Consider the following 21,431-nt stretch of genomic DNA (forward strand, 5'->3'; position numbering starts at 1 on the left):
TGCCGACCAGTTGCAGAGCCACAGGAGGCATCTGGCCGAGACTGCTGAAACCATAGACCTGGCCAGAACTCGGAGCAGGTCATATAGCGCATCTGCCCCATACACTATCACGGCCTCCAGACGGTCAGCCTGCTGCACTTCAGCAGGAAACAGCTCTTGTTACTGAGGAGCTGTTGGACCCATCGGAGTCCTGCCCGTTGCGTGAGGGAACTACAGATCACCACTCTGACGCCCAGAGCAGACACGTCGAATACTCTCTTGAGATACATCTCGAGCTTTCTATCCTGCATATCCCGTAGAGCAACACCTCCAGTCACCGGAATGGTAGTTCGTTTCGTCACTGCAGATACCACCATGTCCACTTTGGGAACCTTGAGGAGCTCCAGAAAATAGTCTGGGAGGGGGTATAGCTTATCCATAGCTCTACCCACCTTGAGGGAGGCTTCAGGGGAATCCCATTCCCAGGACAGCAATTGCAATAGCGTAGGATGGGAAGGAAAAGACCTCGACAGTGGACGTAGACCTGAAAGCACGGAGTCCCCATTCTTAGCTGGTGGAGAAGGCCTTGGAGGGTCTTGTGGATCCTCAATATCCTATTCCTACACAACATATGGGATGAGCGGATCTAACTCATCCCTCTGGAAGGGATGCAATACCCGGAAGATCATCCCCTTCCATCTGAGCCATCAGAGAGGGTTCATCCAGGTCTGGGTCCGGGATAGGGCCTTGAGGAAGAGGACCCAAGCCCCCGGAGGATGATGAACCACGCGGACCCTGGAGGCACCTTGGTGAAACCCAGGTCTTGAGGCCCCCACTCCCTGAGGGCATCCTGAGGAATCAGCCATCCTGCTCACCTTAGGAGGAGGCCCTGTTGGTTCTTGCTGCTGTCCCATTCTGGCCAGGTAGACATTGTGCATTAAAAGCACAAAATCAGTCGAAAATGGAGGTGGTCCAGAAGCAGGCATCGAGGAGGGGGGTCTCCTGCGGGTGGACAAGGATCCAGGGGGTTGACAGGGGTCAGGATCGGCGGCAGCACTGAAGAACCGGCATCTGAATCGTCCCCTGGCTGCTCTGGAACAATCGGCTCAGAATCAAAGATGGCCACCGTTCCCACGCTGGGTGGGATCGGGGCCGGCCTCTGTGTATCGAGGCACGCCATTGCGCGCGAACCTGCTTGTCCTGCCGGCCGCGAGAAACCCTCCCCACCAGGGAGGCATCTCGCACAAATCCCCTCGCGGGAGAGCCGGAAACCGGGCTCTCCGCACACGCAGCACCTCGAGGACCAGAGCATGGGACTGTGAGCTGAGCTGCCGATGAATTGCTGGTGAGTGGCTGCGAGGAGCAGGGAAAAAATCCCGTCTGCAGCACTACTACTCCTCTCCGACCTGCCTGAATTGCTATTTATACCACACAGAGGAATGTCACGTCTCTGTGGAGGCTGCCCTGAGGCAAAACGACTTCTCAGGGCAGCGGGTCAGCTCGGAGGAAAAGAGGGAGAGGTTGGACCACTAACTTGCACCCCGGGGCTTACAAATCTAACCTGCAAATAAGAAAGGTACAAAAACGTACCCCCCCCACAAAGAAAATACAGCAATAGAGACTGAAAAACAGCTCTTCCTGCAAGTTAGATTGCTGGGCCCGAGACAAGGGTCTGAGCTTTCCCTGTCTTTTTTTTTTTTTTTTTACTATCCTCTGTTACCATTTTAAGATAGGAAGGAAGCTAAGAAAGAGAAGAGAGCACTAAATGTAGCTTTTCAGAAGTCTTAGTGGGGAATTAGAGTTCAGCCACTCTGATCTGCTGGAGTCAGAAGAATACTGAAGGATGACAGAGGGCGCACTGGCTTATATGGGAGCACCCTTCAAAGTTTTCTCTGACTCCATCTGCTGGAAGGGGGACATAACCCACTGTCTGGACTGATCCGGGTACGTACAGGGAAATAGCTTTCCATGTATGGAGTGCACTAACATACAGGGCGGAAGAGCATGGGGAAAATGCTTCCTTCAGGTGCATGCTCCTTTGTCCTATCATCAGCCTTTTCCTGAAGCAGAGACCTCCTCCAGGAGCATAGCACTCCCAAAGGTTCGCCACACCTCATAGAACTAATAGCTCATTTCTAGGTGCTCTGCAAACCCTCTATTCATTTTATCAGGGAGTTCCTGACTATCTGGCAGATTCAGCACGAGGATAAGCAGCAGCTGACAGTGCAACTCCTGAAAGTCAGTCCTGAAATTCCAGAGACATTTGTTTTATTATTTTCTCCTCTGAAGGATGGGAAGTTTAGTTTAGGAACTGTATACCATGGGGCAGCTAAAGTACAGCTTTTAACTTCCCGTCTCCCCTCCTCCCATACTTTTATTGTGTTGACCTGAACAGATTCTTGTATACTATACAAATGGACACATTTTTACATACACACACAATTAGATTTATGTAATCTATAAACAACGGGGTAGATATTTAGATTTAACTCAGATAAGTTAGCCTGTTAAGCTTGCCTGGATAACTTTGGACCTGCCATGGGTCATGTCTAACTTATCCGGTTATCTTAGCCGGAAAAGGCTTAATATCGTTATTTAGCAAGGTAACAGGCCGATACAGTACAGTGCACTCCGACGGAGCGCACTGTTAGCCGGCATTTGGACACGCGTTTTGGATTCGCTATTACCCCTTACTGAATAAGGGGTAAAGCTAGGGCGTCGAAAATGCGCATCCAACCCCCCCGAACCTAATAGCGCCCACAACATGCAAATGCATGTTGATGGCCCTATTAGTCATTCCCGCGCGATACAGTAAGTCGGGACCTCCGACTTAATATTACCATGATATTAAGTCGAAGGGTGCAGAGAAAAGCAGTAAAAACAGCTTTTCTCTGCACCCTTCGACTTAATATCATGGTAATATTAAGTCGGAGGTCCCGAAAGTTTAAAAAAGTAAAAAAAAAAAAATTCCCCCGCGGCTAGCGGGTTGAAAACCGGATGCTCAATTTTGCCGGTGTCCGGTTTCCGAACCCGTGGCTGTCAGCGTGCTCGAGAACCGACGCTGGCAAAATTGAGCGTTGGCTGTCTGAAAAGAGGTGCTAGGGACGCGCTAGTGTCCCTAGCACCTCTTTTTTTTTTACTGCATCGCGCGCACAGGAGAGTGTCCTGTGCGTGCGCTGGGAGAGCGGGCACTTGCCCGCTCTCCAAACTTTTTACTGTATCGGCCCATAATGATGGCCACTGAATGTGCGGCTATGCCATTTAGCTGGAGAAGTCTGATTTATTTGGCTACTTAGTGCCTGAATATGGACCACAATGTGTATAAGTGGCTTTGTAAGTTAGTAACCGATGACAGATATAGATCAAAATGGCCCATCCAGTCTGCCCAGATATGGGATTTAGGGTGCCAACTGCTGCACTATGCAGGTTATCCCGTGCCTTCTCTGTTTAGGGTTGCAACTGCAACTCTGTGCAGGCTTCTTCCATGCAGAAATTACCACAGGTAACCCTGGTTCTTCACTTCCATCCTTTTACCACTAAGGATCCTTTGTGTTTGTCTCGCACTCTTTTGAACTCCATTACTATTATCATCTTCACCACCTTCTTTGTAAGAGCATTCTAGGCATCTTTCCATGAAAAAACATTTCCTGATTTTGTTTGAGTCCAACCCCCCAGAACTGCATATCATGATCCTTAGTTCTACAGCTTCCTTTCCAATGGAAAAGGTATTTTGGGGCATTTGTAATACTTTTGAAGTATTTAAACAACTGTACCATATCTTCTCTCTAAAGGAGACAGGTTTTAGGACCTCAGGTCTCATCTCGTGTGTCTCTTTGTGAAGACCCTGCATCAGGTTGGTGTCTTTCTCTGGACTGCTTCTATCCTATCTCTATCCTATTTGAGGTACAGGCTCCAGAACTGAACACAGTACTTTAGGTGAGGCCTCACCAAAGACCTGGACATGGGCATAATCTCCTTTTTCCTGTTGGTTGTTTCTCTCTCTCTGCATACCAGCATCCCCCTGGCGCTAGACATCACTTTGTCACATTGCTTTGCTAACTTCAGATCATTAGACACTATCACCCTGAGGTGCACAGACCAGGAAATACACATCAGTCTCTCAGCCCCAAACATGCACAACTACTTTGGATTTCTACGTGTAGGGCTTCTGATTTTAAGTGTTATAAACTGTAAATTTAGGTGTTTATTTCCCAGGGTTCTTTCGGGGTACCAAAAATCAGTATTTATGGGTATTTTCATGGCACCAGTACTATTGTTGGATACCTTTTACGGTTTAATCAAATACATACATCTGTGCAGCTGAGTTGCTGCTAGTGTGGAAAAGGCACAAAAACAAAGCGGAAGATCCAGGGTAGGCAATGGAGGGGTGAGAGAGTACATGGGGAAAGAGGTGTTTTTCCATACACTTTATTTAATTTATTTTTTTTTGTTGCATCAGGGATATTTTATCAGGAGGTTTTTAGTTAAAATCTAAAATCACCACAAATGCATGAGACTGAACATTTTTGCACTGAATTTTAACGACCAAGTTTTCAACCATTCCTCAAGTTTTCTTAGATCACTTCTTCAGGAGTTGCAGATCTTAGAACTTTTCCTTCTAACTCTTCTGCAATTTTGCTCAAAGATATTGAACAGAATCCGCCCCAGACCTGAACCCTGAGGCACAGCATTAATCATGCTTCTCTCTCCTCAGAATGAATTCTGGCGGTTGATATACATCACTGACATAGCACTGTCTGAGAACACTCTTGAATGAGGGTGAGGAACTCCAGCAAGGCTCAGCGCACTGCCCTGGTTTCCAACTGATTGATGGACCAGGTCGCCTCCTCTGAAGACCACTGCCCCAGGCCTATTTTTCTTGACACATCACCCACCCCCCCCCCCCCCACCAGAGAGGCTGGCATCTGTGGACACCACCACCCAGTTGGGCACTTCCTGATCCATCCCTTTCTCGAGATTGTACCAAGAATGCCACCATGAGAAACTGGAATTGGCATCCTCCAGCAACAGCAAATGAAGCTTAAATTCCCCTGAAAGCAGATTTCAATGGGATAACAGCATCCTCCGCAGCAGGCATATGTGAGCAAAGGCCCATGGAATTAACTCCAGCGTAGAAGCCATGTAACCCAGGACCTGCAAATAATCCTAGACCCTGGAACTGCCAGACGCAACAGCTGAAGGTCCTGACACCGCAACTTGACTACCCACTCCATAGTCAAACACTTTCCCCAGCCGGGTATCGAAGCGTGCCCTCAGATATTCCAATGACTGGGTCGACTTTAAATGGCTCCTACCAGATTTGTCACCTAGCCCAATGAATCCAGGAGCTGCTGGAACCGCTGGACTGAGCGACAACACTCCATTTCCGACTTCACCTATCCTAACCAATCGTCCAGGTACAGGTGCACCAGGATACCTTCCTTCCCAAGCATCACCGCCACTACCACCATCACCTTTGTGGACGTGCGTGTTATAGCCGCAAACCCAAAGGGAAGGGCGCAAAATTGGAAATGCCTCCCCAGGACCCTGAACCTCAGGGATATGGAGATAAGCTTCCGACAAGTTCGATGCCAGAAACTCCCCTTTGCGCAGAGTGATAGCGGCAGTGTGCAGTGTCTCTATCCGAAACCACGGCCCCCGGAAGGAAGCATTGACTTTCTGCAGATCGAGAATGGGTCAAAATGTCCCCTCCTTTTTGGGTACCACAAAGTCCACGGAGTATCGACCCTGCCTCCTCTCCAGAGGGGGCACTGGAACAATGGCACGCATGAGCTGTAACCGTTGCAAAGTCCCCACACCGCCTCTCGCTTGGCCCAGGAAACGCAGTGGGAAATTACAAAGGTGTCCCTGAGCAGACAAGAAAAATCCAAGGCTTAGCCGTCTATCACCACTTCCAGGACACCCACCAGTCCAACGTGATCTTGGTCCACTCCTGGTAAAAGAGGGACAGCCTTCCTCCACTAGCCTCTGGAGAGGCACGGATTAGCCTCCCCTCAGAGGCCTGCGCGGATCAGCCTCCCCTCAGAGGCCTGCGTTGGGCTCGATAAGACTGTCTGCCTATGTTGGACTGCTGTCTGCCCGATCTTCCTCAGTGAACTGATGGTTTTATTTAGCATTTCTGCATTTATCTTGTCTCTCTCCACACACTGATCCTTGTCAACGTTCAATCTTATAATTCTACATCTTCCTTGTTTTTCAAAAATAAAATATTTAAATATAATTTCACATCTAGCCTTCCTCCTTTCTCCAACATATCTGAAAAATGGCTGGTTTGCTTTATTTCTACAGCAATCCTTTCTTACATTTGTGAATTTGTTGTCTTGATTTCATACCTTGACTCTTTCAGCATCACTAGTCAGTCAGTCTTCCCCGTGGTGCTCTTTTTGAGATCCTTTGTACTTTTTGAATGCTGATCTTTTTGTTTTAATTTTTTTAACCGCCTCTTTACCTTTTCCGCTTGTGTCTATTTACAATTCGTACATAAAGATTTGTCGCCATTAGTGTAGCTTTTAGTTTGGCCCACTTCTCCCAGCATACTAGCTCCTCCTCAAGGTACATCCCCATTTTACCAAAGCTGGTATTTTTGAAAACCAGGACTTTAAACTTCTTGTGACTTTTCTTCACTTTGGCTATTATATCAAACCACATCGTGTGATCACTGGTGCTCAACTGGTCACTTACCTAGACAGTAGAGATACTGTCTCCATTTATGAGTAAAAAAAGTCAAATATCCCCCCTCCCCCCTCATGGCTTCTGTCACAATTTGTTTGAGCAGAGCCCCTTGAAGGGCATCCACAATCTCTCTATTTCTTACCAGTTCTACAGAAGGAATACTCTAATCTACATTGATCAGGTTAAAGCCTCCAACACCATATCCCCCTTCCTTCTCACCTTTTTGAGGTCTTTGACCAGATCTCAGTCCATTTCTTCTGAGCTGAAGCTCTATAGACTATACTGATGTAGTTGGAAGTGCCATCGCCTCTTTTTAAGATGACCCACAGAACCTCCTTTCTCCCTATATTTTAGTTGCTTTGATATTATTTCTGACAAAGAGCTACTCTTCCCCCTTTTCTGTTATCTCTGTCTATCCTCAACAGATTATAGCCTGGTATGGTCATATCCAATTCATGAAAACTTGCTAAGCTCTGTCTCTGTCTCCATAATAGGAACAATATCTTAAGTCCGCTTCCACCCACTAGGGCTTGCACATCTGGAACTTTATTGCCTAGACTGCAAGCATTTACGATCCTAGTGTTCCAGCTGTTTCTCCTTGGTTTGCTGATCCTCCTGGACTCCTTTTCTACCCTTTTGCTGAGAAGTAGACTATTAAGCTAATTTCTTTTGGTATTTTCTCTATTGTCTTTATGTGCTTGTCAGAGATGACCTCGGCTTCTCCTCCCTCTAGTTTAAATGCTGTCAACGTATGCGCTGAATTTTTCACCTACAGTCCTTTCTCCTGCCACAGAAAGATATAGACCATTTTTTTTTTTTTTTTACTGTTCCATACAACTCCAGCCCCCATAAATGTATTTATTTACATCTAAAACCACTTTCTTTACACCAGGTTTTGAACTACATATTGAAGTTGTCTATATAAAGCATAACCTTTCCTCTCCCTTTCCATGAAGAGGTAATATCTTTGAAAAGGCTATGGTCTATCATATGCATAAGGATCCAAGATTTCTAAAATGTCTCTGTTCTGCAGAGTTGCTGTTTCTAGTTGGGTCATTGTCTCCAAGTGGATAATAATTTTAGAGGCTCCGAGACCACCCCCCTTGCCCACCCAACCCCAGAAAAATACTTGATTCTGGATACCTCATCAGTTGGGTCATAATACTGCTCCAGGTAGGGGTGTGCTAAAGCTTCTTCCACTTCAATTCTCTTGTGAGGATTAAAGGTCAACATTTTATCCAACAAATCAAGGGCTAGGAAAAGAAATAAGATTTAGCATACAAAATGAATATGTTTATGCTACAGAGTTAGCAAACTTATCACAGAAAGAGCTGGAAGCCAATTCTTCTTAAAGTATCTGTGGAAGACAAAAGATGCTCCCAGAGACCCCAGGATTTCGGTCAATACAGTTAAATGCTCTAAGTTGAGCCAGGGCCACACAGGGCTCATACCCCAAATCTACTGGCCAGAGGTGATGAAGTGGAGAGAGTGAGAGAGCTAAAGGTGTGATGGGGCTGACAGAGCAAGCCAGAGGTAGTGATTGGGAGGAGGAAGGGGAAGCTGCATGCTAGAAAGCCAGAGAGAGTATTTGGTGGAAAAGGGAAGTTTATGCAAGGGGATGACTGGGGATGAAAGTGAATTAGGGAGAAAGAGTGATGGGAGAGGCATGAGAGGGGTTTAGACTGGAGGGGATTGTAGAACACAAAAGGAAGTGAGTAAAATGAAATGTCTGAGACGTGAGAAAGTCAGTTTGAGGATGAGGAGGAATGGCGACAGAGAGCTGGATGGATAGCTGTTATGGGAGAAAGGATCTAGATAGCAGATTGGGGGGGGGGGGGGGGGGGCGGGAGGGGGCACAACTCAGTAAGGGAGGTAGGCAGAGGGCTATGGAGGAAATTTGGGGATGTGAAGTATTGGGCCAGGGAGAACTGGAGGGTGAAAGATGGTGAAGGATAGATTAGTGACTGAGGAGGGGGGATGAGATCCAGGTGTGAATGTATTGAGAAAGTGAAGTGATGGTGAAGTAAGGGAGAGATTTAGAGGCAAAGATCTATTAGCTTTATAGCTCCTGGAGCAAGACAGGTTCTCTGCATGCTATGGCGGCTTTTAATGGATCAATGTAAGCATTATTCAAAAATATTGTACACGAGCTATTAAGACCACATAGGTCCCTTCTTCAGAAGTAAATGTGTCTGATGTGACATCTGAAGGCAGCTCAGATACAATATTTATAGATCATTTATATTGTGATCCAGTAAAAGGTTTCAGAATCTGCCAAGAATCCCATGACTGGAATGTAATTTTCAGTGTTATATTTTCCATGTAGAATTATTATGGTATATGGAGAGAAGTGACTTCTAGTGTACTTGCCTTTCTAATGTGGCTGGTGACGATTTTTTAAATCATCCCCATAAGGCCAGCAGGATTTTCATTAATACTAGTGTCCTGTTTTGGGTTGGTTTTTTTTTTTACAGGATTATTCTCAGGGTGGGAACATGAGAAGAAGGGCTAATCATGATTGTTAAATTTAATTATCAAAATTTCAGGAGAATCTGTATAGACCCAAACCAAGTCTTAAGTATGTAACATTGCCTCACCTGAGCAGAGTACTGCTTCAACAACTACTGAACTCTGTTGCTTACTATTTTCTGTTTCTATTTTCATACTCAAAACGCTTTATTCCCCAAAGAAACCTCAACAGGACAGAATAAATTTATAGGATGGAAGCAAAAGTGAGCTGTATGTAATGGTGGATTTTGTGCTGCATCAACCTGACTCATCCAAGGCGAAGACAACTAGTGATTGAATTGTTCAAGGTCCAAGTTCTAGGCTTGCTTCAAACTGATCTTGGTAGACTGAACCCACTAAAGCAGCATCATGTCCACTTTGGGATTTGAAATTAAATGGCATTATGCACACTGTTTTAAAAACTATCAATTAAACAATCAAATTAGAAAGAATAAACCCTCCTCCAAATATCCTATTCAACAGGGCTTTGCTGCACTAATACTGCTGTATCTGCCCAATAAAGGAATGAAATGTTCGGTTCTGAGTAAATGCTAAGATGCCAATCCAGCACGGTGAAAGCAATCCCTCCCCTCTCACTGGTGCACTTGAAAATATAAAATACATGTACACAAGAGTAAAGGCTTTAACAGTTTTTCAGAGGCCTAACTGATGGAGGTATTGCAAAGGGCAGTAGGACTATATCAGAGAGGAGTCCAAGTACCAGAATCCTGACAATACAGTTATCTGTCTCCAACCCAAATGATAGGAACCCTTGCTGCGTCTCAAGGCATTCTGCCATTCTTACTGAACAGAGTGGGATGTACACACTCTTTGCTTTCCTAGAAAATTATAGCTTCAAAAAACAAGTCTCTAATTGCACTTCTGAAAAAGCAGCACTTTATGTATGCATGAATTAGCTTAACTCGCAGAGTTAGGAGCTTTAACTACACAGCCACGAGGATTTTTTTTTTTTTTTAAATTAAAATCCTCATGCAATTGAGCCTGTAACATTTTGCCTCACAACAAATGCTTTATAAATCAAAGAGAAGCTGCCAAATATAGCTTTCTAATGAAACAGGTTAATTTTTCAGGCTAAAATGTTCCAGCAATATCCTATCTTATTATGATAAAAAGAAAGTATGATAAGAAATCTGCACAAAAACTGTAAAATCAAACTTCACCCCCTCAAAAAAAAACCAAAAAAAAACTTAATACAAATGTATTTTATTTTATTCATCACACAAATGGAGTTTCATGTAAAGTTGTTCTCTCAGTTTGATTTAGGGCTCTGAACAGACCACCACTTTTTATACCATCTAATGGAGGAAGACTATCTGCTCTTAGACCCACAATTACTTAGGTGGGTGCAGCCCAGAGGTTCAGTAAAGCCCAGCTGCCTTGTAGTTAAAGGACTGCTCGAGATGACGCGTGTCTGTCTTTGGAAGTCAAGTTTTCAGATGTGCATTTCCCCATGCTCTAGGCTCTGGAGGAGATAACATTTAAAACCTAAAATGGTGCTTTCTAAATCTATTCAGTGGGATAAATGTTGGATTCTCCTGATTTGCTCCGATTTATTGTGTTTCTGCTTGCTGGAGCATGTAGCTAAAAGATCTAGAAAGGCCCCAGTTAAAAAGAAAGTATTTTCATTGTGAACTGGCTTCCTTGTAAATTGTTAGTGACAGCTGTAATGTACCAGTAGCATCAATAGTGCAATCCATTTATTCCTAGATACAGAAAGCACTGGCAAAGGCTGACAGATGCAAGAGATGCCAGGATCTTTCTTAATACAGTGCACTCTTAGCCCTGCTGCACGGGCAGTAAAATCTGAATTTGGATCTACCTTTAGGGTCTGCATTTGGAAACAATCTATTCCAGGGCACTTTATTTTTGTGAGGGAGAGAAAGCAAGTAATTTCTGGCTTTTAAATTGATTATACAGTTAAGGTCCTCTTGAGAAGGGGATCCAAGAATACCTACAAGATAAAGAGATAAAGACAGCATAATGAGGATACTGCACAACTTGTCAAATGATTTCAGAAACACAGAAATGCAATGGCAGAAAAAGACCGAATGATCTATCTAGTCTGCCCATCCATCCAACTAATTCAGCTTTACAATTCCCATCACTCCCTCCAAGATCCCGTGTTTTTCCGACGCTTTCTTGAATTTAGATAAAGCTGTCAGTTTAAGATAAAACTTAATATGGCAAGCAGTCTATATAAAAAGGTTACTGTAGTGATTTTTTAAATTCTTTAAGTTGCTTTTCTGTTTCTGAGAAAGATATGCCTGAGACTGAAAACTAACATTACAAATAGTGGTCCTTGACCAGCTAAGCATGGTAAGTAAAAATGATTCTTAAAAAAATCAACTATGGTTTCTTTTTCAAAATAAGCTTGCTTAAAACAAAATATGTGAAGGCCCAAAGATATAAACTGATTAAAATCCTTAAATAAGGAAATAAATTGGTGAATCATTTCAGGCTCTGGTCTTCTGCTTTCCAGGCTAGCCAGGCATGCTGCAGAGGCACTGTTCACAGCCATGGTCATTGTACAACAGTGACACCTAGTGGCCAGATATAGGACCCACAACTCTAGTATTGCAGAAGGAGCCCTGTTACATGGTCCTCAGCTGACTGTTGCTGCAATAACTCGTTCCAAAGGATGGAAGTATCACGACACCGAAGGTGCATGGCTATTTTTGAATTTCGCTTTCCTTTACATAAAATACGGTTGCGAATTAGACAATATAATAAGGGTATCATTGGTATTTAGCCAGGACTTGCAACAGCTGTGCAGTGACGATAAACTTTCTTTAAAAATAAAACAAAAAACAATGGAACATTTTACTTTTTGAATGGTGGAAAAATTGTATTTTGCCTGAGAAAAGTGGTTTAATAATATAGCCCGTTTAAATAAAAAAAAGTTGCTAAAGACATTGCCCTAGGTCTGATCTTGCTTTTCTAAATCTTATAAGAAATATGTATGAGATTACATAGTGTGGGCTTCCTTACTGGCTAGTTTAACATGTGACATTGCTAATGTGGATGCTCCCTCAAGTACAAGGGAAAAGGCTTAAATAAGCTTAAGAGTAATTACTTCATGGCCAGGAACTCCTCCCCTCACCCAGCAAATTCCTGATAGAAGATGAATATTCCCTTACTTTTCAAACTGTTGTACCATACAGAGATGGAAATGTTTTCATATAACAAACAGGACTGGCAAAAGATATTGTACTTGTTTGATATTCACTGCGCCACATCTTTTGCTCCAGTTTAGTATCCATTTCACTGAACCCCCAAGGGAGAGAGAGAACAATCTGAGAAAACAAGCAAAATGCTGATAAGTGAGAAAAACCAAAAGACCTTTTTTCAATCTTACCGAGGATATGGTTAAGCTGATCAAGGTAGTGCTTTCCTGGAAAGATGGGTCTGTTGGAGAGCATCTCTGCTAGAATACAACCCACAGACCAGATATCAATTGACTTGGTATAACCCTGGAAGGAAGGACAGAAAAAGAAATCAGAACTAAAACATTCTTAAATTTCACTTCCTGCAGTTTACACATCAATAGGATATGATTTACAGAATAAATGTTTTTCTTTTTTTAAGATAGGGCCAGTCATATAAACTGATTATACAGAATTATTAAAACAAGGACAGTCTAATTCTGACAGCCATCTCATATGAACGATGCCTGATTAAATGTTATTAATCAGATGCAGTGCCCCAGGCTCCCACAATTCTGTGGCCTGCCAGGAGTGAAACTGCATAATTTACAACCTGCCCACAATCAACAAGCCTGAAGCTCCCCAGGCTGAGGCTAGAGAAGACAGAGCAAAGGACAGAAGTGGCACTTTCTGCCTGGTCCTGCTCCTCTCTTCCTGTTGTTCCCCATCCCGAACAGAACAGCAAGGGAGGTGAGGGACAAGTTTGAAGTTGACAGAAAAAGCAGTCAAATGTTTGATGCCTACAAGATCACTTAAGTCAAACCAACGATGATTTTGATATAACTCCTGGAGTGATAATAATCTTCTAAAGGGCAACTTTTGTATAAAGTTCCTGAATCTGCATATGTGGCCCACCATATACCAGTTACAAAGACCTAAATGTAATTTGGAAGTCTGAAACTGCTGGTGTCCCACAGCTGGCAGACAAAGTACTGATTTCAATTCATAGAAGACTTGATAACCGGCACTACTGCTCACAAGTTTCAAACTTGTGCTAATTCAATCCCATTTACAGGTCCAATGCACCTTTCTGCCTGTACTTCAATGCGTATTTTCTGTGCGCAAAACTTACTGCCAATGCAGCAAGGAGTTCTGCATGCACAAAATGCATATTTCTAAACGGGAGTACTGCTTAGCGCCCTCGTATGGAAATCCCATGCAAATAAAGGCATTAAGAAGTACTCGATGCAGAGACTGGATCTGGCCAGTGCACCTTTTTTAGCACTAGAAATTTAACGCCAGCTCAGAACGGGAGTTAGGTTTCTAGCGCTACTGCACTGGCATTTAAAACCCCTAAAAAAGGGGGGAAAATGTTTACAAAAATTTTTTTAAAAATGTCCTTGGATAAGTACTGACTTTTCCATGTAAGTCTGTACTAATCTGATTAAGTAGCGGCTGCCACCACTTACCCGGATAAGTACTGGCTTATCTGACAGCAAGGCTGTCAGATAAATCGGTTTTTATCTGGCTAAGTGGTGCGCCTGCTGTCACTTATGACCTATCAGGGATACCTCCCCCACGCTTCCTAAGTTAAAATATGCATTGGACCTGTTCCCAACACATTTTACTCTAAACACACTTTTTTTTTAAACTCTCAATGCATTTGCATTTCATTATCTTACTGCATCAGGAGTTTAAAAAAAAATTAATCTGGGTATTAAAAATGTGTGCAGAGTGTCCAGATCATTATTTCAGCCTGTTTGTGTCTAATATATGTGCATATAATTCTCTGTGTAATTAACAGTCTGACAAACTGATAGAGGGCATTTTCAGCATATAAGCTCACTCACATTCAGAAAGACAAGAACTTTCTCAAGAGTATATAAAAAGGATGGCTGCACTGTATTTCAATTCAAAACAAAAGTGGCATTTCACAGTTAAAAGTTTAATGTCTACTTGATAGTTGATGTTTATACTTGATAACATTTGTATGTGCATGTCCTGCATAAAAGTTTAATTAAAAATTAAATAAAAAAAAAAACAAAACAATGTGAAAAGTTTTCAATTAAACACTTTTTTGCACAGTGAGAGATGTGAATCTATGCAAAATTATGCAAATTTGCCATTCATTCTTGGAAAATCTGCTACAGACTTTGCTGATACTTGTCACAGAATCTTGAAAAATAAAACTGCCAGAGGAAACGGGGGGCTGAGGTCAGAGATGCAGAGCTTGTGCTTATGCCATTATAGGAAAGGGAGGTGGACTAAGGCACACAAAGGAGCCGATGCAATAAGATGCACATTGAAAACAGGTGCGCATACTGAGCGCTCGTTTTCCCTAATGTGCACGGCAGCCATATCCCCTGGGCTCCTGGTGCAGTATTTAAATGAGGGGGCTGCATAAAAAAGGATGCGCTAGGGAAGAATTGTGTGTCCTTAGTGCTTAAATGCATCGGGCACCCACAATTGCAACTGGCGCTCAATACAGGCGTGGTTTTTTTTTTTTTTTTAAACTATTTGCAACAGGAACAAACAATACCAGAAAAAAAGTATACAAAAACCATTCAATACTTGACCACCTTAAAGAATACAAATCCCCCATTAAATCCAATCCTCAAACTCCACATCTTAAAACAGGATGCATGTCCCAGTATGGGCCCCACACACTTTTGTACACTGAAGATTTGTGCTGCAATGAGTAAGTAAGATTTTTTTTATCGTGGCAACCTCTGTAAGCTGTTTATACTAGTGTGACAATGAGGGGATCGCATTCCAAAAAGTTGCCACAGTAAAACAATCGGCCAACACCATCTGATCACACAGCTTCCTTCGAGATTTATTAAGAAGTAGTATACCCGTGTTCCCCCCCCCCCCAAGAGGCACCCGTATGGGGTAAGCTGCACCGGCACAATCAAGCATCTGGTGATTTCCTTTTGCACCTCCTTCCAGAAGGCGAGTACATACGGACAAGACCACCACATATGCAGATAAGTCCCATCTTGTCTGCACCCCCTCCAACAAGCCCTAGACATGGAGGGAGCGAAACGAGCAAAAAAACACAGTGCATCTGTGAAGGAGCTTGTATATCAATTCCACCCTCCTAAAGAATAGGGATCTCTTAAATGTCCTTCTCAAAATATATTTCCAGTCTTCCAAATCCAAGTCTAAGCCTAGGTCATCATTCCACTTAGTTATTAAGGAGGCTGGAGTGTCTCTATGGCCCTGTATAACCTTATAGAAGATCTTTTCAGACCCTCAGACATTAGAGCTTTTTCCAATTCAGCAAGTAGTTTTCTAGCCCAGACGAGCATCTGTTTTTATCCCGCTTCTTCTGGCCAATTTTGCTGAGGTTGCTGAAGACGCCCATAGTTAAGTGCCCCTTGCTATGGGCATCTAAATTGTGCGTCCAGAAGATTTTTTTTTTTTTTTAAAACAAGCCAATATACCATCTATTTTTAAACACCGCAAGCAGTAAATTTAAGTGTTAACAATGATACTAAGAAGGAGAAACCACAGAGGGCTGTATTTTTTAATTTCTCATGAGCCCTTGACTCATGGATTGACTTTACCTGCATCTCCGGGGCTGGAGTTAAATTTGCTGCGTTAAAAAGTGTGCATTGGGCACCCAGCGATTTTCTGCATCAGGGACTAATAGCCTCATCTACATGAAATTTCCATGTGATGGGCACAGTTGGACACGTGTTTTGGACACGTTAATCTTATTGCGTTGGGTGCGAGTCTAGCGCGTCCAAAACACATCATCTGCATGTAAATCTGTGTGCTAGGCTGGGCACACTTTATTGCATCAGCCACAAAGACTTAATATTCTTGTTAATTTGATTGTGGGTGCTGCTATTCTGGGTCAAACAAAGCGGTGCATAGCCTGCAAATGTTTTGTATATTTGTCTTTCACACAAGTTTATTGTTTATAAAGGAACACTGTATAACCAAGGATGATTGCAAAGACTTTTTTTTTTTTTTTTTTTTAGACTCCAGTTAATTGATTAGTGCTGATGGCCCTGTTTGTTGAAATTCCATAACTAAAGAATGCCTGTGGAGTTGTGATACAAGATGAAAAGCTAAAGGCCTATAAACAAGCCAAGAAATATGTTAATGGGTTAAAATAACAAGTCCTGTGGCATTAATGTCTGAGGGCCCCAATTTTCTAAAACATTTTTCCATAAAAGTATAAGATGGAAGCAATATTTGATTCAAGAAAGATCCACAGTATTCTTGGAAAGAACCAAACACTGATAAATGATTAAATAATTTTGTTTCCGAGTCTGATAGTACGCTCCTTAATTTAGGATACTAGGGAAACCCACCAGGATGAATAAAGGACTGAAGTCAATCAGTGGCACTTACTGAAGCTTCATTCCCACCTCTTCTAGTCTTAGAGCTGTGATGCTTCATTGTGACCCGATGCATTAGTTCACCAGGAACATACCTTGGAAGAATTTGCATTTCCACATCTTACCAGAAATTTGTGAATATATTAACATACTTGGAATGTGCTTCAAGAAGACCAGAAAGCTTGCTCTGTTGTGCCTCAATTCTTTTTCAGGCCTGGCAGCTTCCACACAATATTTTGGGCTTCTAGCTCAATCTGAACTGGTCCCTAATGAGCCTCCAAACATAACTTGAGGATGGGAGAGGCTCTGAGGGTCTAAAGTAGAGCAGATGTAGTCCCACTACACAGTGGGTAACCAAAGATCCAATAGTCTAAATCAAGCAGTGGGCAAAACTTTAGAAACAAGAGTACAGAGAGAGTGCAGCACCTAAAAACCACCAGCTAACACAGCTTTACAAAGGGAACTCCAATTAGATAAACTTAAGCTCTTTAAAGAGTTAACACAAGTGGTGGGTCAGGGAGGAGTCCGACACTTTTCCATACACAAATCTGGTAAGTCGGCCGGATGATATGGGAGTAGAAGAGAATGCTGTCAAATGGATGAGGAACTGGTTAAGTGGCAGGACATGCTGGTCAATGGTGAACATAAAGTGACTAATCTGGTACCCCAAAACTTGCTGCTAGAACTAGTTCTTTTCAAAATTTTTATTAGTGGCATTACTGATTAATGAAAGAAAATGTTTGTTTTCAGACGATACAAAAATCAAACTATATGCCCACATGAAGGGGTGAAAAAAACGAGAAAGGGAACATGAAAACAACTGGAAGAATGGTTTAAGGTTTAGAAAACAAGTTTCAGTGCTAAAAAGTATAAAATCCTGCATTTGGGGAGCAAAAATTCACTAGACAGATCAACTGGAAGGGCAAAAAATGAAAACAAGAAAGGAATAATTATCTAAAGATGACCTCAAGATAGCTTGTCTTGGTAATACAGCACCTGGTAAAGCTAATGTTATATTTTGATTCCTATGTAGAAATATCTCCGCAGGAAAGAGAAGGTTAATATGGCCTCCATATAAATTTCTTGGAAGGTCCCACCTTAAATACTGTGTTCAGTTATGGAGGCCACGGGACAGCCTGGAGGAACACATGTCCCCTACCTGGCCAGTAGGGGACATTGTTGAATCCTGTGAGCTGTGAACACTGACTCCACAGCATTCCCAGTTCGGCTAAGGAGTAAAAGTTGAATCTGAGAATCAAAGACATGTCTACTAGCACTGCCAGTGGCTCATCAGGGCAGCTCTATGTAGGGTGGGCAACTCACTCCAATTTTTTCAGGTAAGCCTGATCCACTTCTGGTTTAAATTATAGGCCTGAACTTATAGTTCTGATTTTTCAAAGAAAAACAGGTCTGGATTTGTACTTTTTTTTCACAATGGAGAAAAATCAGTTTGGATCATCCTTGCCTAAAAAAAATGCAGGTAACTGGTAACCTTAGATATATATATGTGTCTTAATGCTTAAGTGCCTAATGCTGCACAACATTAACTAGAGGAACAAAGGAGGAGCTACACATTGCAGGATGAAATAAATATCTTGATTACTAATTATAGAAACCAACAAATCTCTGATATGCTGCCTATCTAATATCTCAGTAAGGCAGAATTAAGATCAGAATTCAATAGCATTAATTCTGACAAGCACTGCAAACAGCTTCTGAATATTATCACAGAGTAGACACAAACATCTGCAGTTAAGGGTATTGTACTACAATAGATAAAACCCTGGCAACAGTTCTAAAATATGCAAGGTCTTCTTCAGAGGTTGGTGTTTCCAAATGGTATTACCATGATAGAAATTAAACTCTTTCTTAAGCCAGGATATGTTGGCTACCCTGTGTTGAATAGGCTGTAATGCTTACCTTGGAATTCAACATGATCTCTGGGGCTCTATACCAGCGGGTGGCTACATATTCTGTCAGGAACCCAGTGTGATCATGGTCTGGATAAACAACACGTGCCAGTCCAAAGTCACAGATCTAGTTAGCAAAATGCATTAATCAGAGATATAAGCTTCAGTTTTTAGCTTTTGGAACACCTCAAGCAAAAGCATCATGTACAAACGGATGGATGGCAAAAAGAACCTGTTAGCTACCACTGTCCACAAGTCACTGGATAGTAAGCAGGCAGTTACTAATTTAAATAATTAAAGCAAGACAATAAACATGCAAGCAATCTTACTGACATTCTCTTTTGTTACTTGGTAATTTTTCAAGCTTTTCAAATGTAAAATTCAAATTATTCTTAACTATAACTACTAAATTACTGAAGGATTATTGAAGGATAAGAGACACTCAAAAGGAGACGCACCCTGTCTAAGGAGTTAACAGCAGAGATGATGTACTCCTCTAGCAGGAATCTCTGTATCAGTAACATGCACTATGGTGAATGACTCGCTTGGTGATTTTGCATTCATCAACTTCGTTGACAGGATAAGGCTAAATGCTGACCAGCTGCACATAACATGTAAGATTTTGTAGCAATGTGATACAGACAATATACACATTTAAGTATTTTCATTTTTATGTACTGCACATTGATCAATACTCCTGAGGGTATTTTAGTCAAAATAATTAAATGCTGCCACATGCTTTATATTTGTTAACATAATATAAATCACTGTCTAATTCATTAAAATGCACTACAGAAATTATTACTCAGCTGCAGAATTTATAATTCCATACAGAATTCCCCTGGCACACTGTAAGAGTAGATCACAAGGCCATACTTTCCACCCTCCCCCTCAGACCCAATCCACTCACACTCTCTCCTCCCACAGACCCCCTTCACTCTCTTCCAACTCCCCTGGCCTGATCCCCCTGCTGCTCCTTTCACTCCACTTTCCCCAAGTCTGACCCCTCTGTTTTATTCCCAACTAAACCTCACCAGCCTTCTTACCACTGGTGTGGGCTGAAGTTGACCTTGTGCTGGCTGATGTGATCATAACTGTTTCTTTCCTGCCTGCACAGATCAATACTCTTGCTACCTTTTTCCTGCCCATCATGGGGCCAGATACTCAGATATTGCAATTGCTTCCCTTTCTACCTGCATCCCTCCAGCTAAGGGAGGATGCAGCTCTCCTCCCTTTGGGGCCTGACCACTGACCCGCAGTGCCAAATTCCACACAAATTCTGTGTTGCACAAAATTCTTCTAAGAATAGGTGAGGTCTATATAAAAGCACAAGAGGACAATATGTAATATGCAATGAATTAGCATGCTAAATACATTTTCACCTCTCTAGATCTGAATTTAAAAATCACTTTTAAGGTACCAAGTGACCAGAGTTGAACAATTCACTTTTTATGCATACTGGATTGTACTGCAATGCCTTCAAGTAGCTCTTTAATTAATTTCCAGTTTCAGTTCTGCCTGTCTGCTCAGGAGAACTTTGGTCATTGTTACAATTTCTTTTATTATTAAACAATTCAATTTAGTCATTTTGATATTAGGGATATTAAAAGAGTGTTCTTCTAAAGGGCTGGATAATGCCACCATATCCATACCCTATAGACAGCGCTAAACTTTAACACCAAAATATGTCATCAGTGCACCTCATTCTTGTTCTATAGTTCTTACTTTAACAAAAGAACAGTTGCCACCACAGGAACCACCATAAGACTGGTATCTAATATATCTTTGCTCAAGAGTACACAATCTTATGTATCAAGTGTAATCCGCCGTGAACTATGTCATAATGTGTGGGTTATTTTTAAATAAAAAGACAAATAAATGTTACAAATGGGGAGCCAATCTATGTAGCAGGGATTGCTCATCTGAATGATGGCCTCAAATTAAATAAGTTGGAAAGCATTTTAACATGATTTCCACCAACAAACAATATGCAAAAAACTTACACAAAACTAAGCACACAAAGCATCGCTAGAAGCTTCTATAGTCAGATTGTAAAGTAACTTACACAGCACGAGAAATGCTATTAGCTTAGCAATGGGAGAAAGAAATAGACACAAGCAATGTAAAACGGTCAATGCAGCTCAAGTACAAATAGGTTTTTCAAGACTAACCTTCAGATCACAAGTGGTGTTCAGCAGCAAGTTTGAAGGCTTCAGGTCACGATGTAAAACATTGGCTGAATGGATGTATTTTAACCCTCTCAAAATCTGATAGAGGAAATAACAAATGTGATCGTTGCTAAGGTGTTGTGTCTTTAATAGCTTGTACAGATCTGTTTCCATGAGGTCCTGCACAATGTATCTGCAGCCAGTGGTAAGGAGGCTAACAGATCTGTGCATTTCAGAAGACAACAGTTCTATATGAAAATGAAACCAGATTCTACTATCAACCCCACACACATCTTCCATCCACAATTTAATACTTGTAGTTCACTGTGCCAAGTTTTTTTTGCCCCATTTGTATTACCTGATCCATCATAAACTAGAATATCAAGTTAGTTTTGGAAATACTGCAGAGATTTACACCAGTCTCACATAACAAAATGTTAGATCTCTACAAAATTTAAATCATGGTTTACAAGATCCAGCGTGAGACGATGTTGATGAAATGTATCCATGACTCCAGTCCTCAGTGGACACCACTACAGAACTAACCCATAGTGGAATGTTAAAAATCAGGTCCTGCTTTTACTCTGGGAACAGTGAAGACTGCACGGTACGGGGTGGGGATAACAGGCTGCTTGTTTCATGGCTAAACTTGCTCTT

At 42.2% G+C, this 21,431-nt stretch overlaps 1 protein-coding gene across 1 annotated transcript in view; it reads right to left on the reverse strand.

Moving 5' to 3' along the window:
• MAPK1 (mitogen-activated protein kinase 1) overlaps positions 1-21,431 on the reverse strand; it is a 98,925-nt gene that overhangs the window by 12,097 nt on the left and 65,397 nt on the right. Inside the window, exons 3-7 of the mRNA XM_029571416.1 lie at positions 20,778-20,967; positions 18,617-18,733; positions 12,557-12,671; positions 11,021-11,152; positions 7,816-7,925 (exon numbers count right to left, since the gene is read on the reverse strand). Coding sequence (XP_029427276.1) covers positions 7,816-7,925; positions 11,021-11,152; positions 12,557-12,671; positions 18,617-18,733; positions 20,778-20,967 — 664 coding nt within the window. The remainder of the gene's footprint in view (positions 1-7,815; positions 7,926-11,020; positions 11,153-12,556; positions 12,672-18,616; positions 18,734-20,777; positions 20,968-21,431) is intronic.

Source organism: Rhinatrema bivittatum, chromosome 11 (genome assembly GCF_901001135.1).
Source record: "Rhinatrema bivittatum chromosome 11, aRhiBiv1.1, whole genome shotgun sequence".
Taxonomy (NCBI): Eukaryota; Metazoa; Chordata; class Amphibia; order Gymnophiona; family Rhinatrematidae; genus Rhinatrema; species Rhinatrema bivittatum.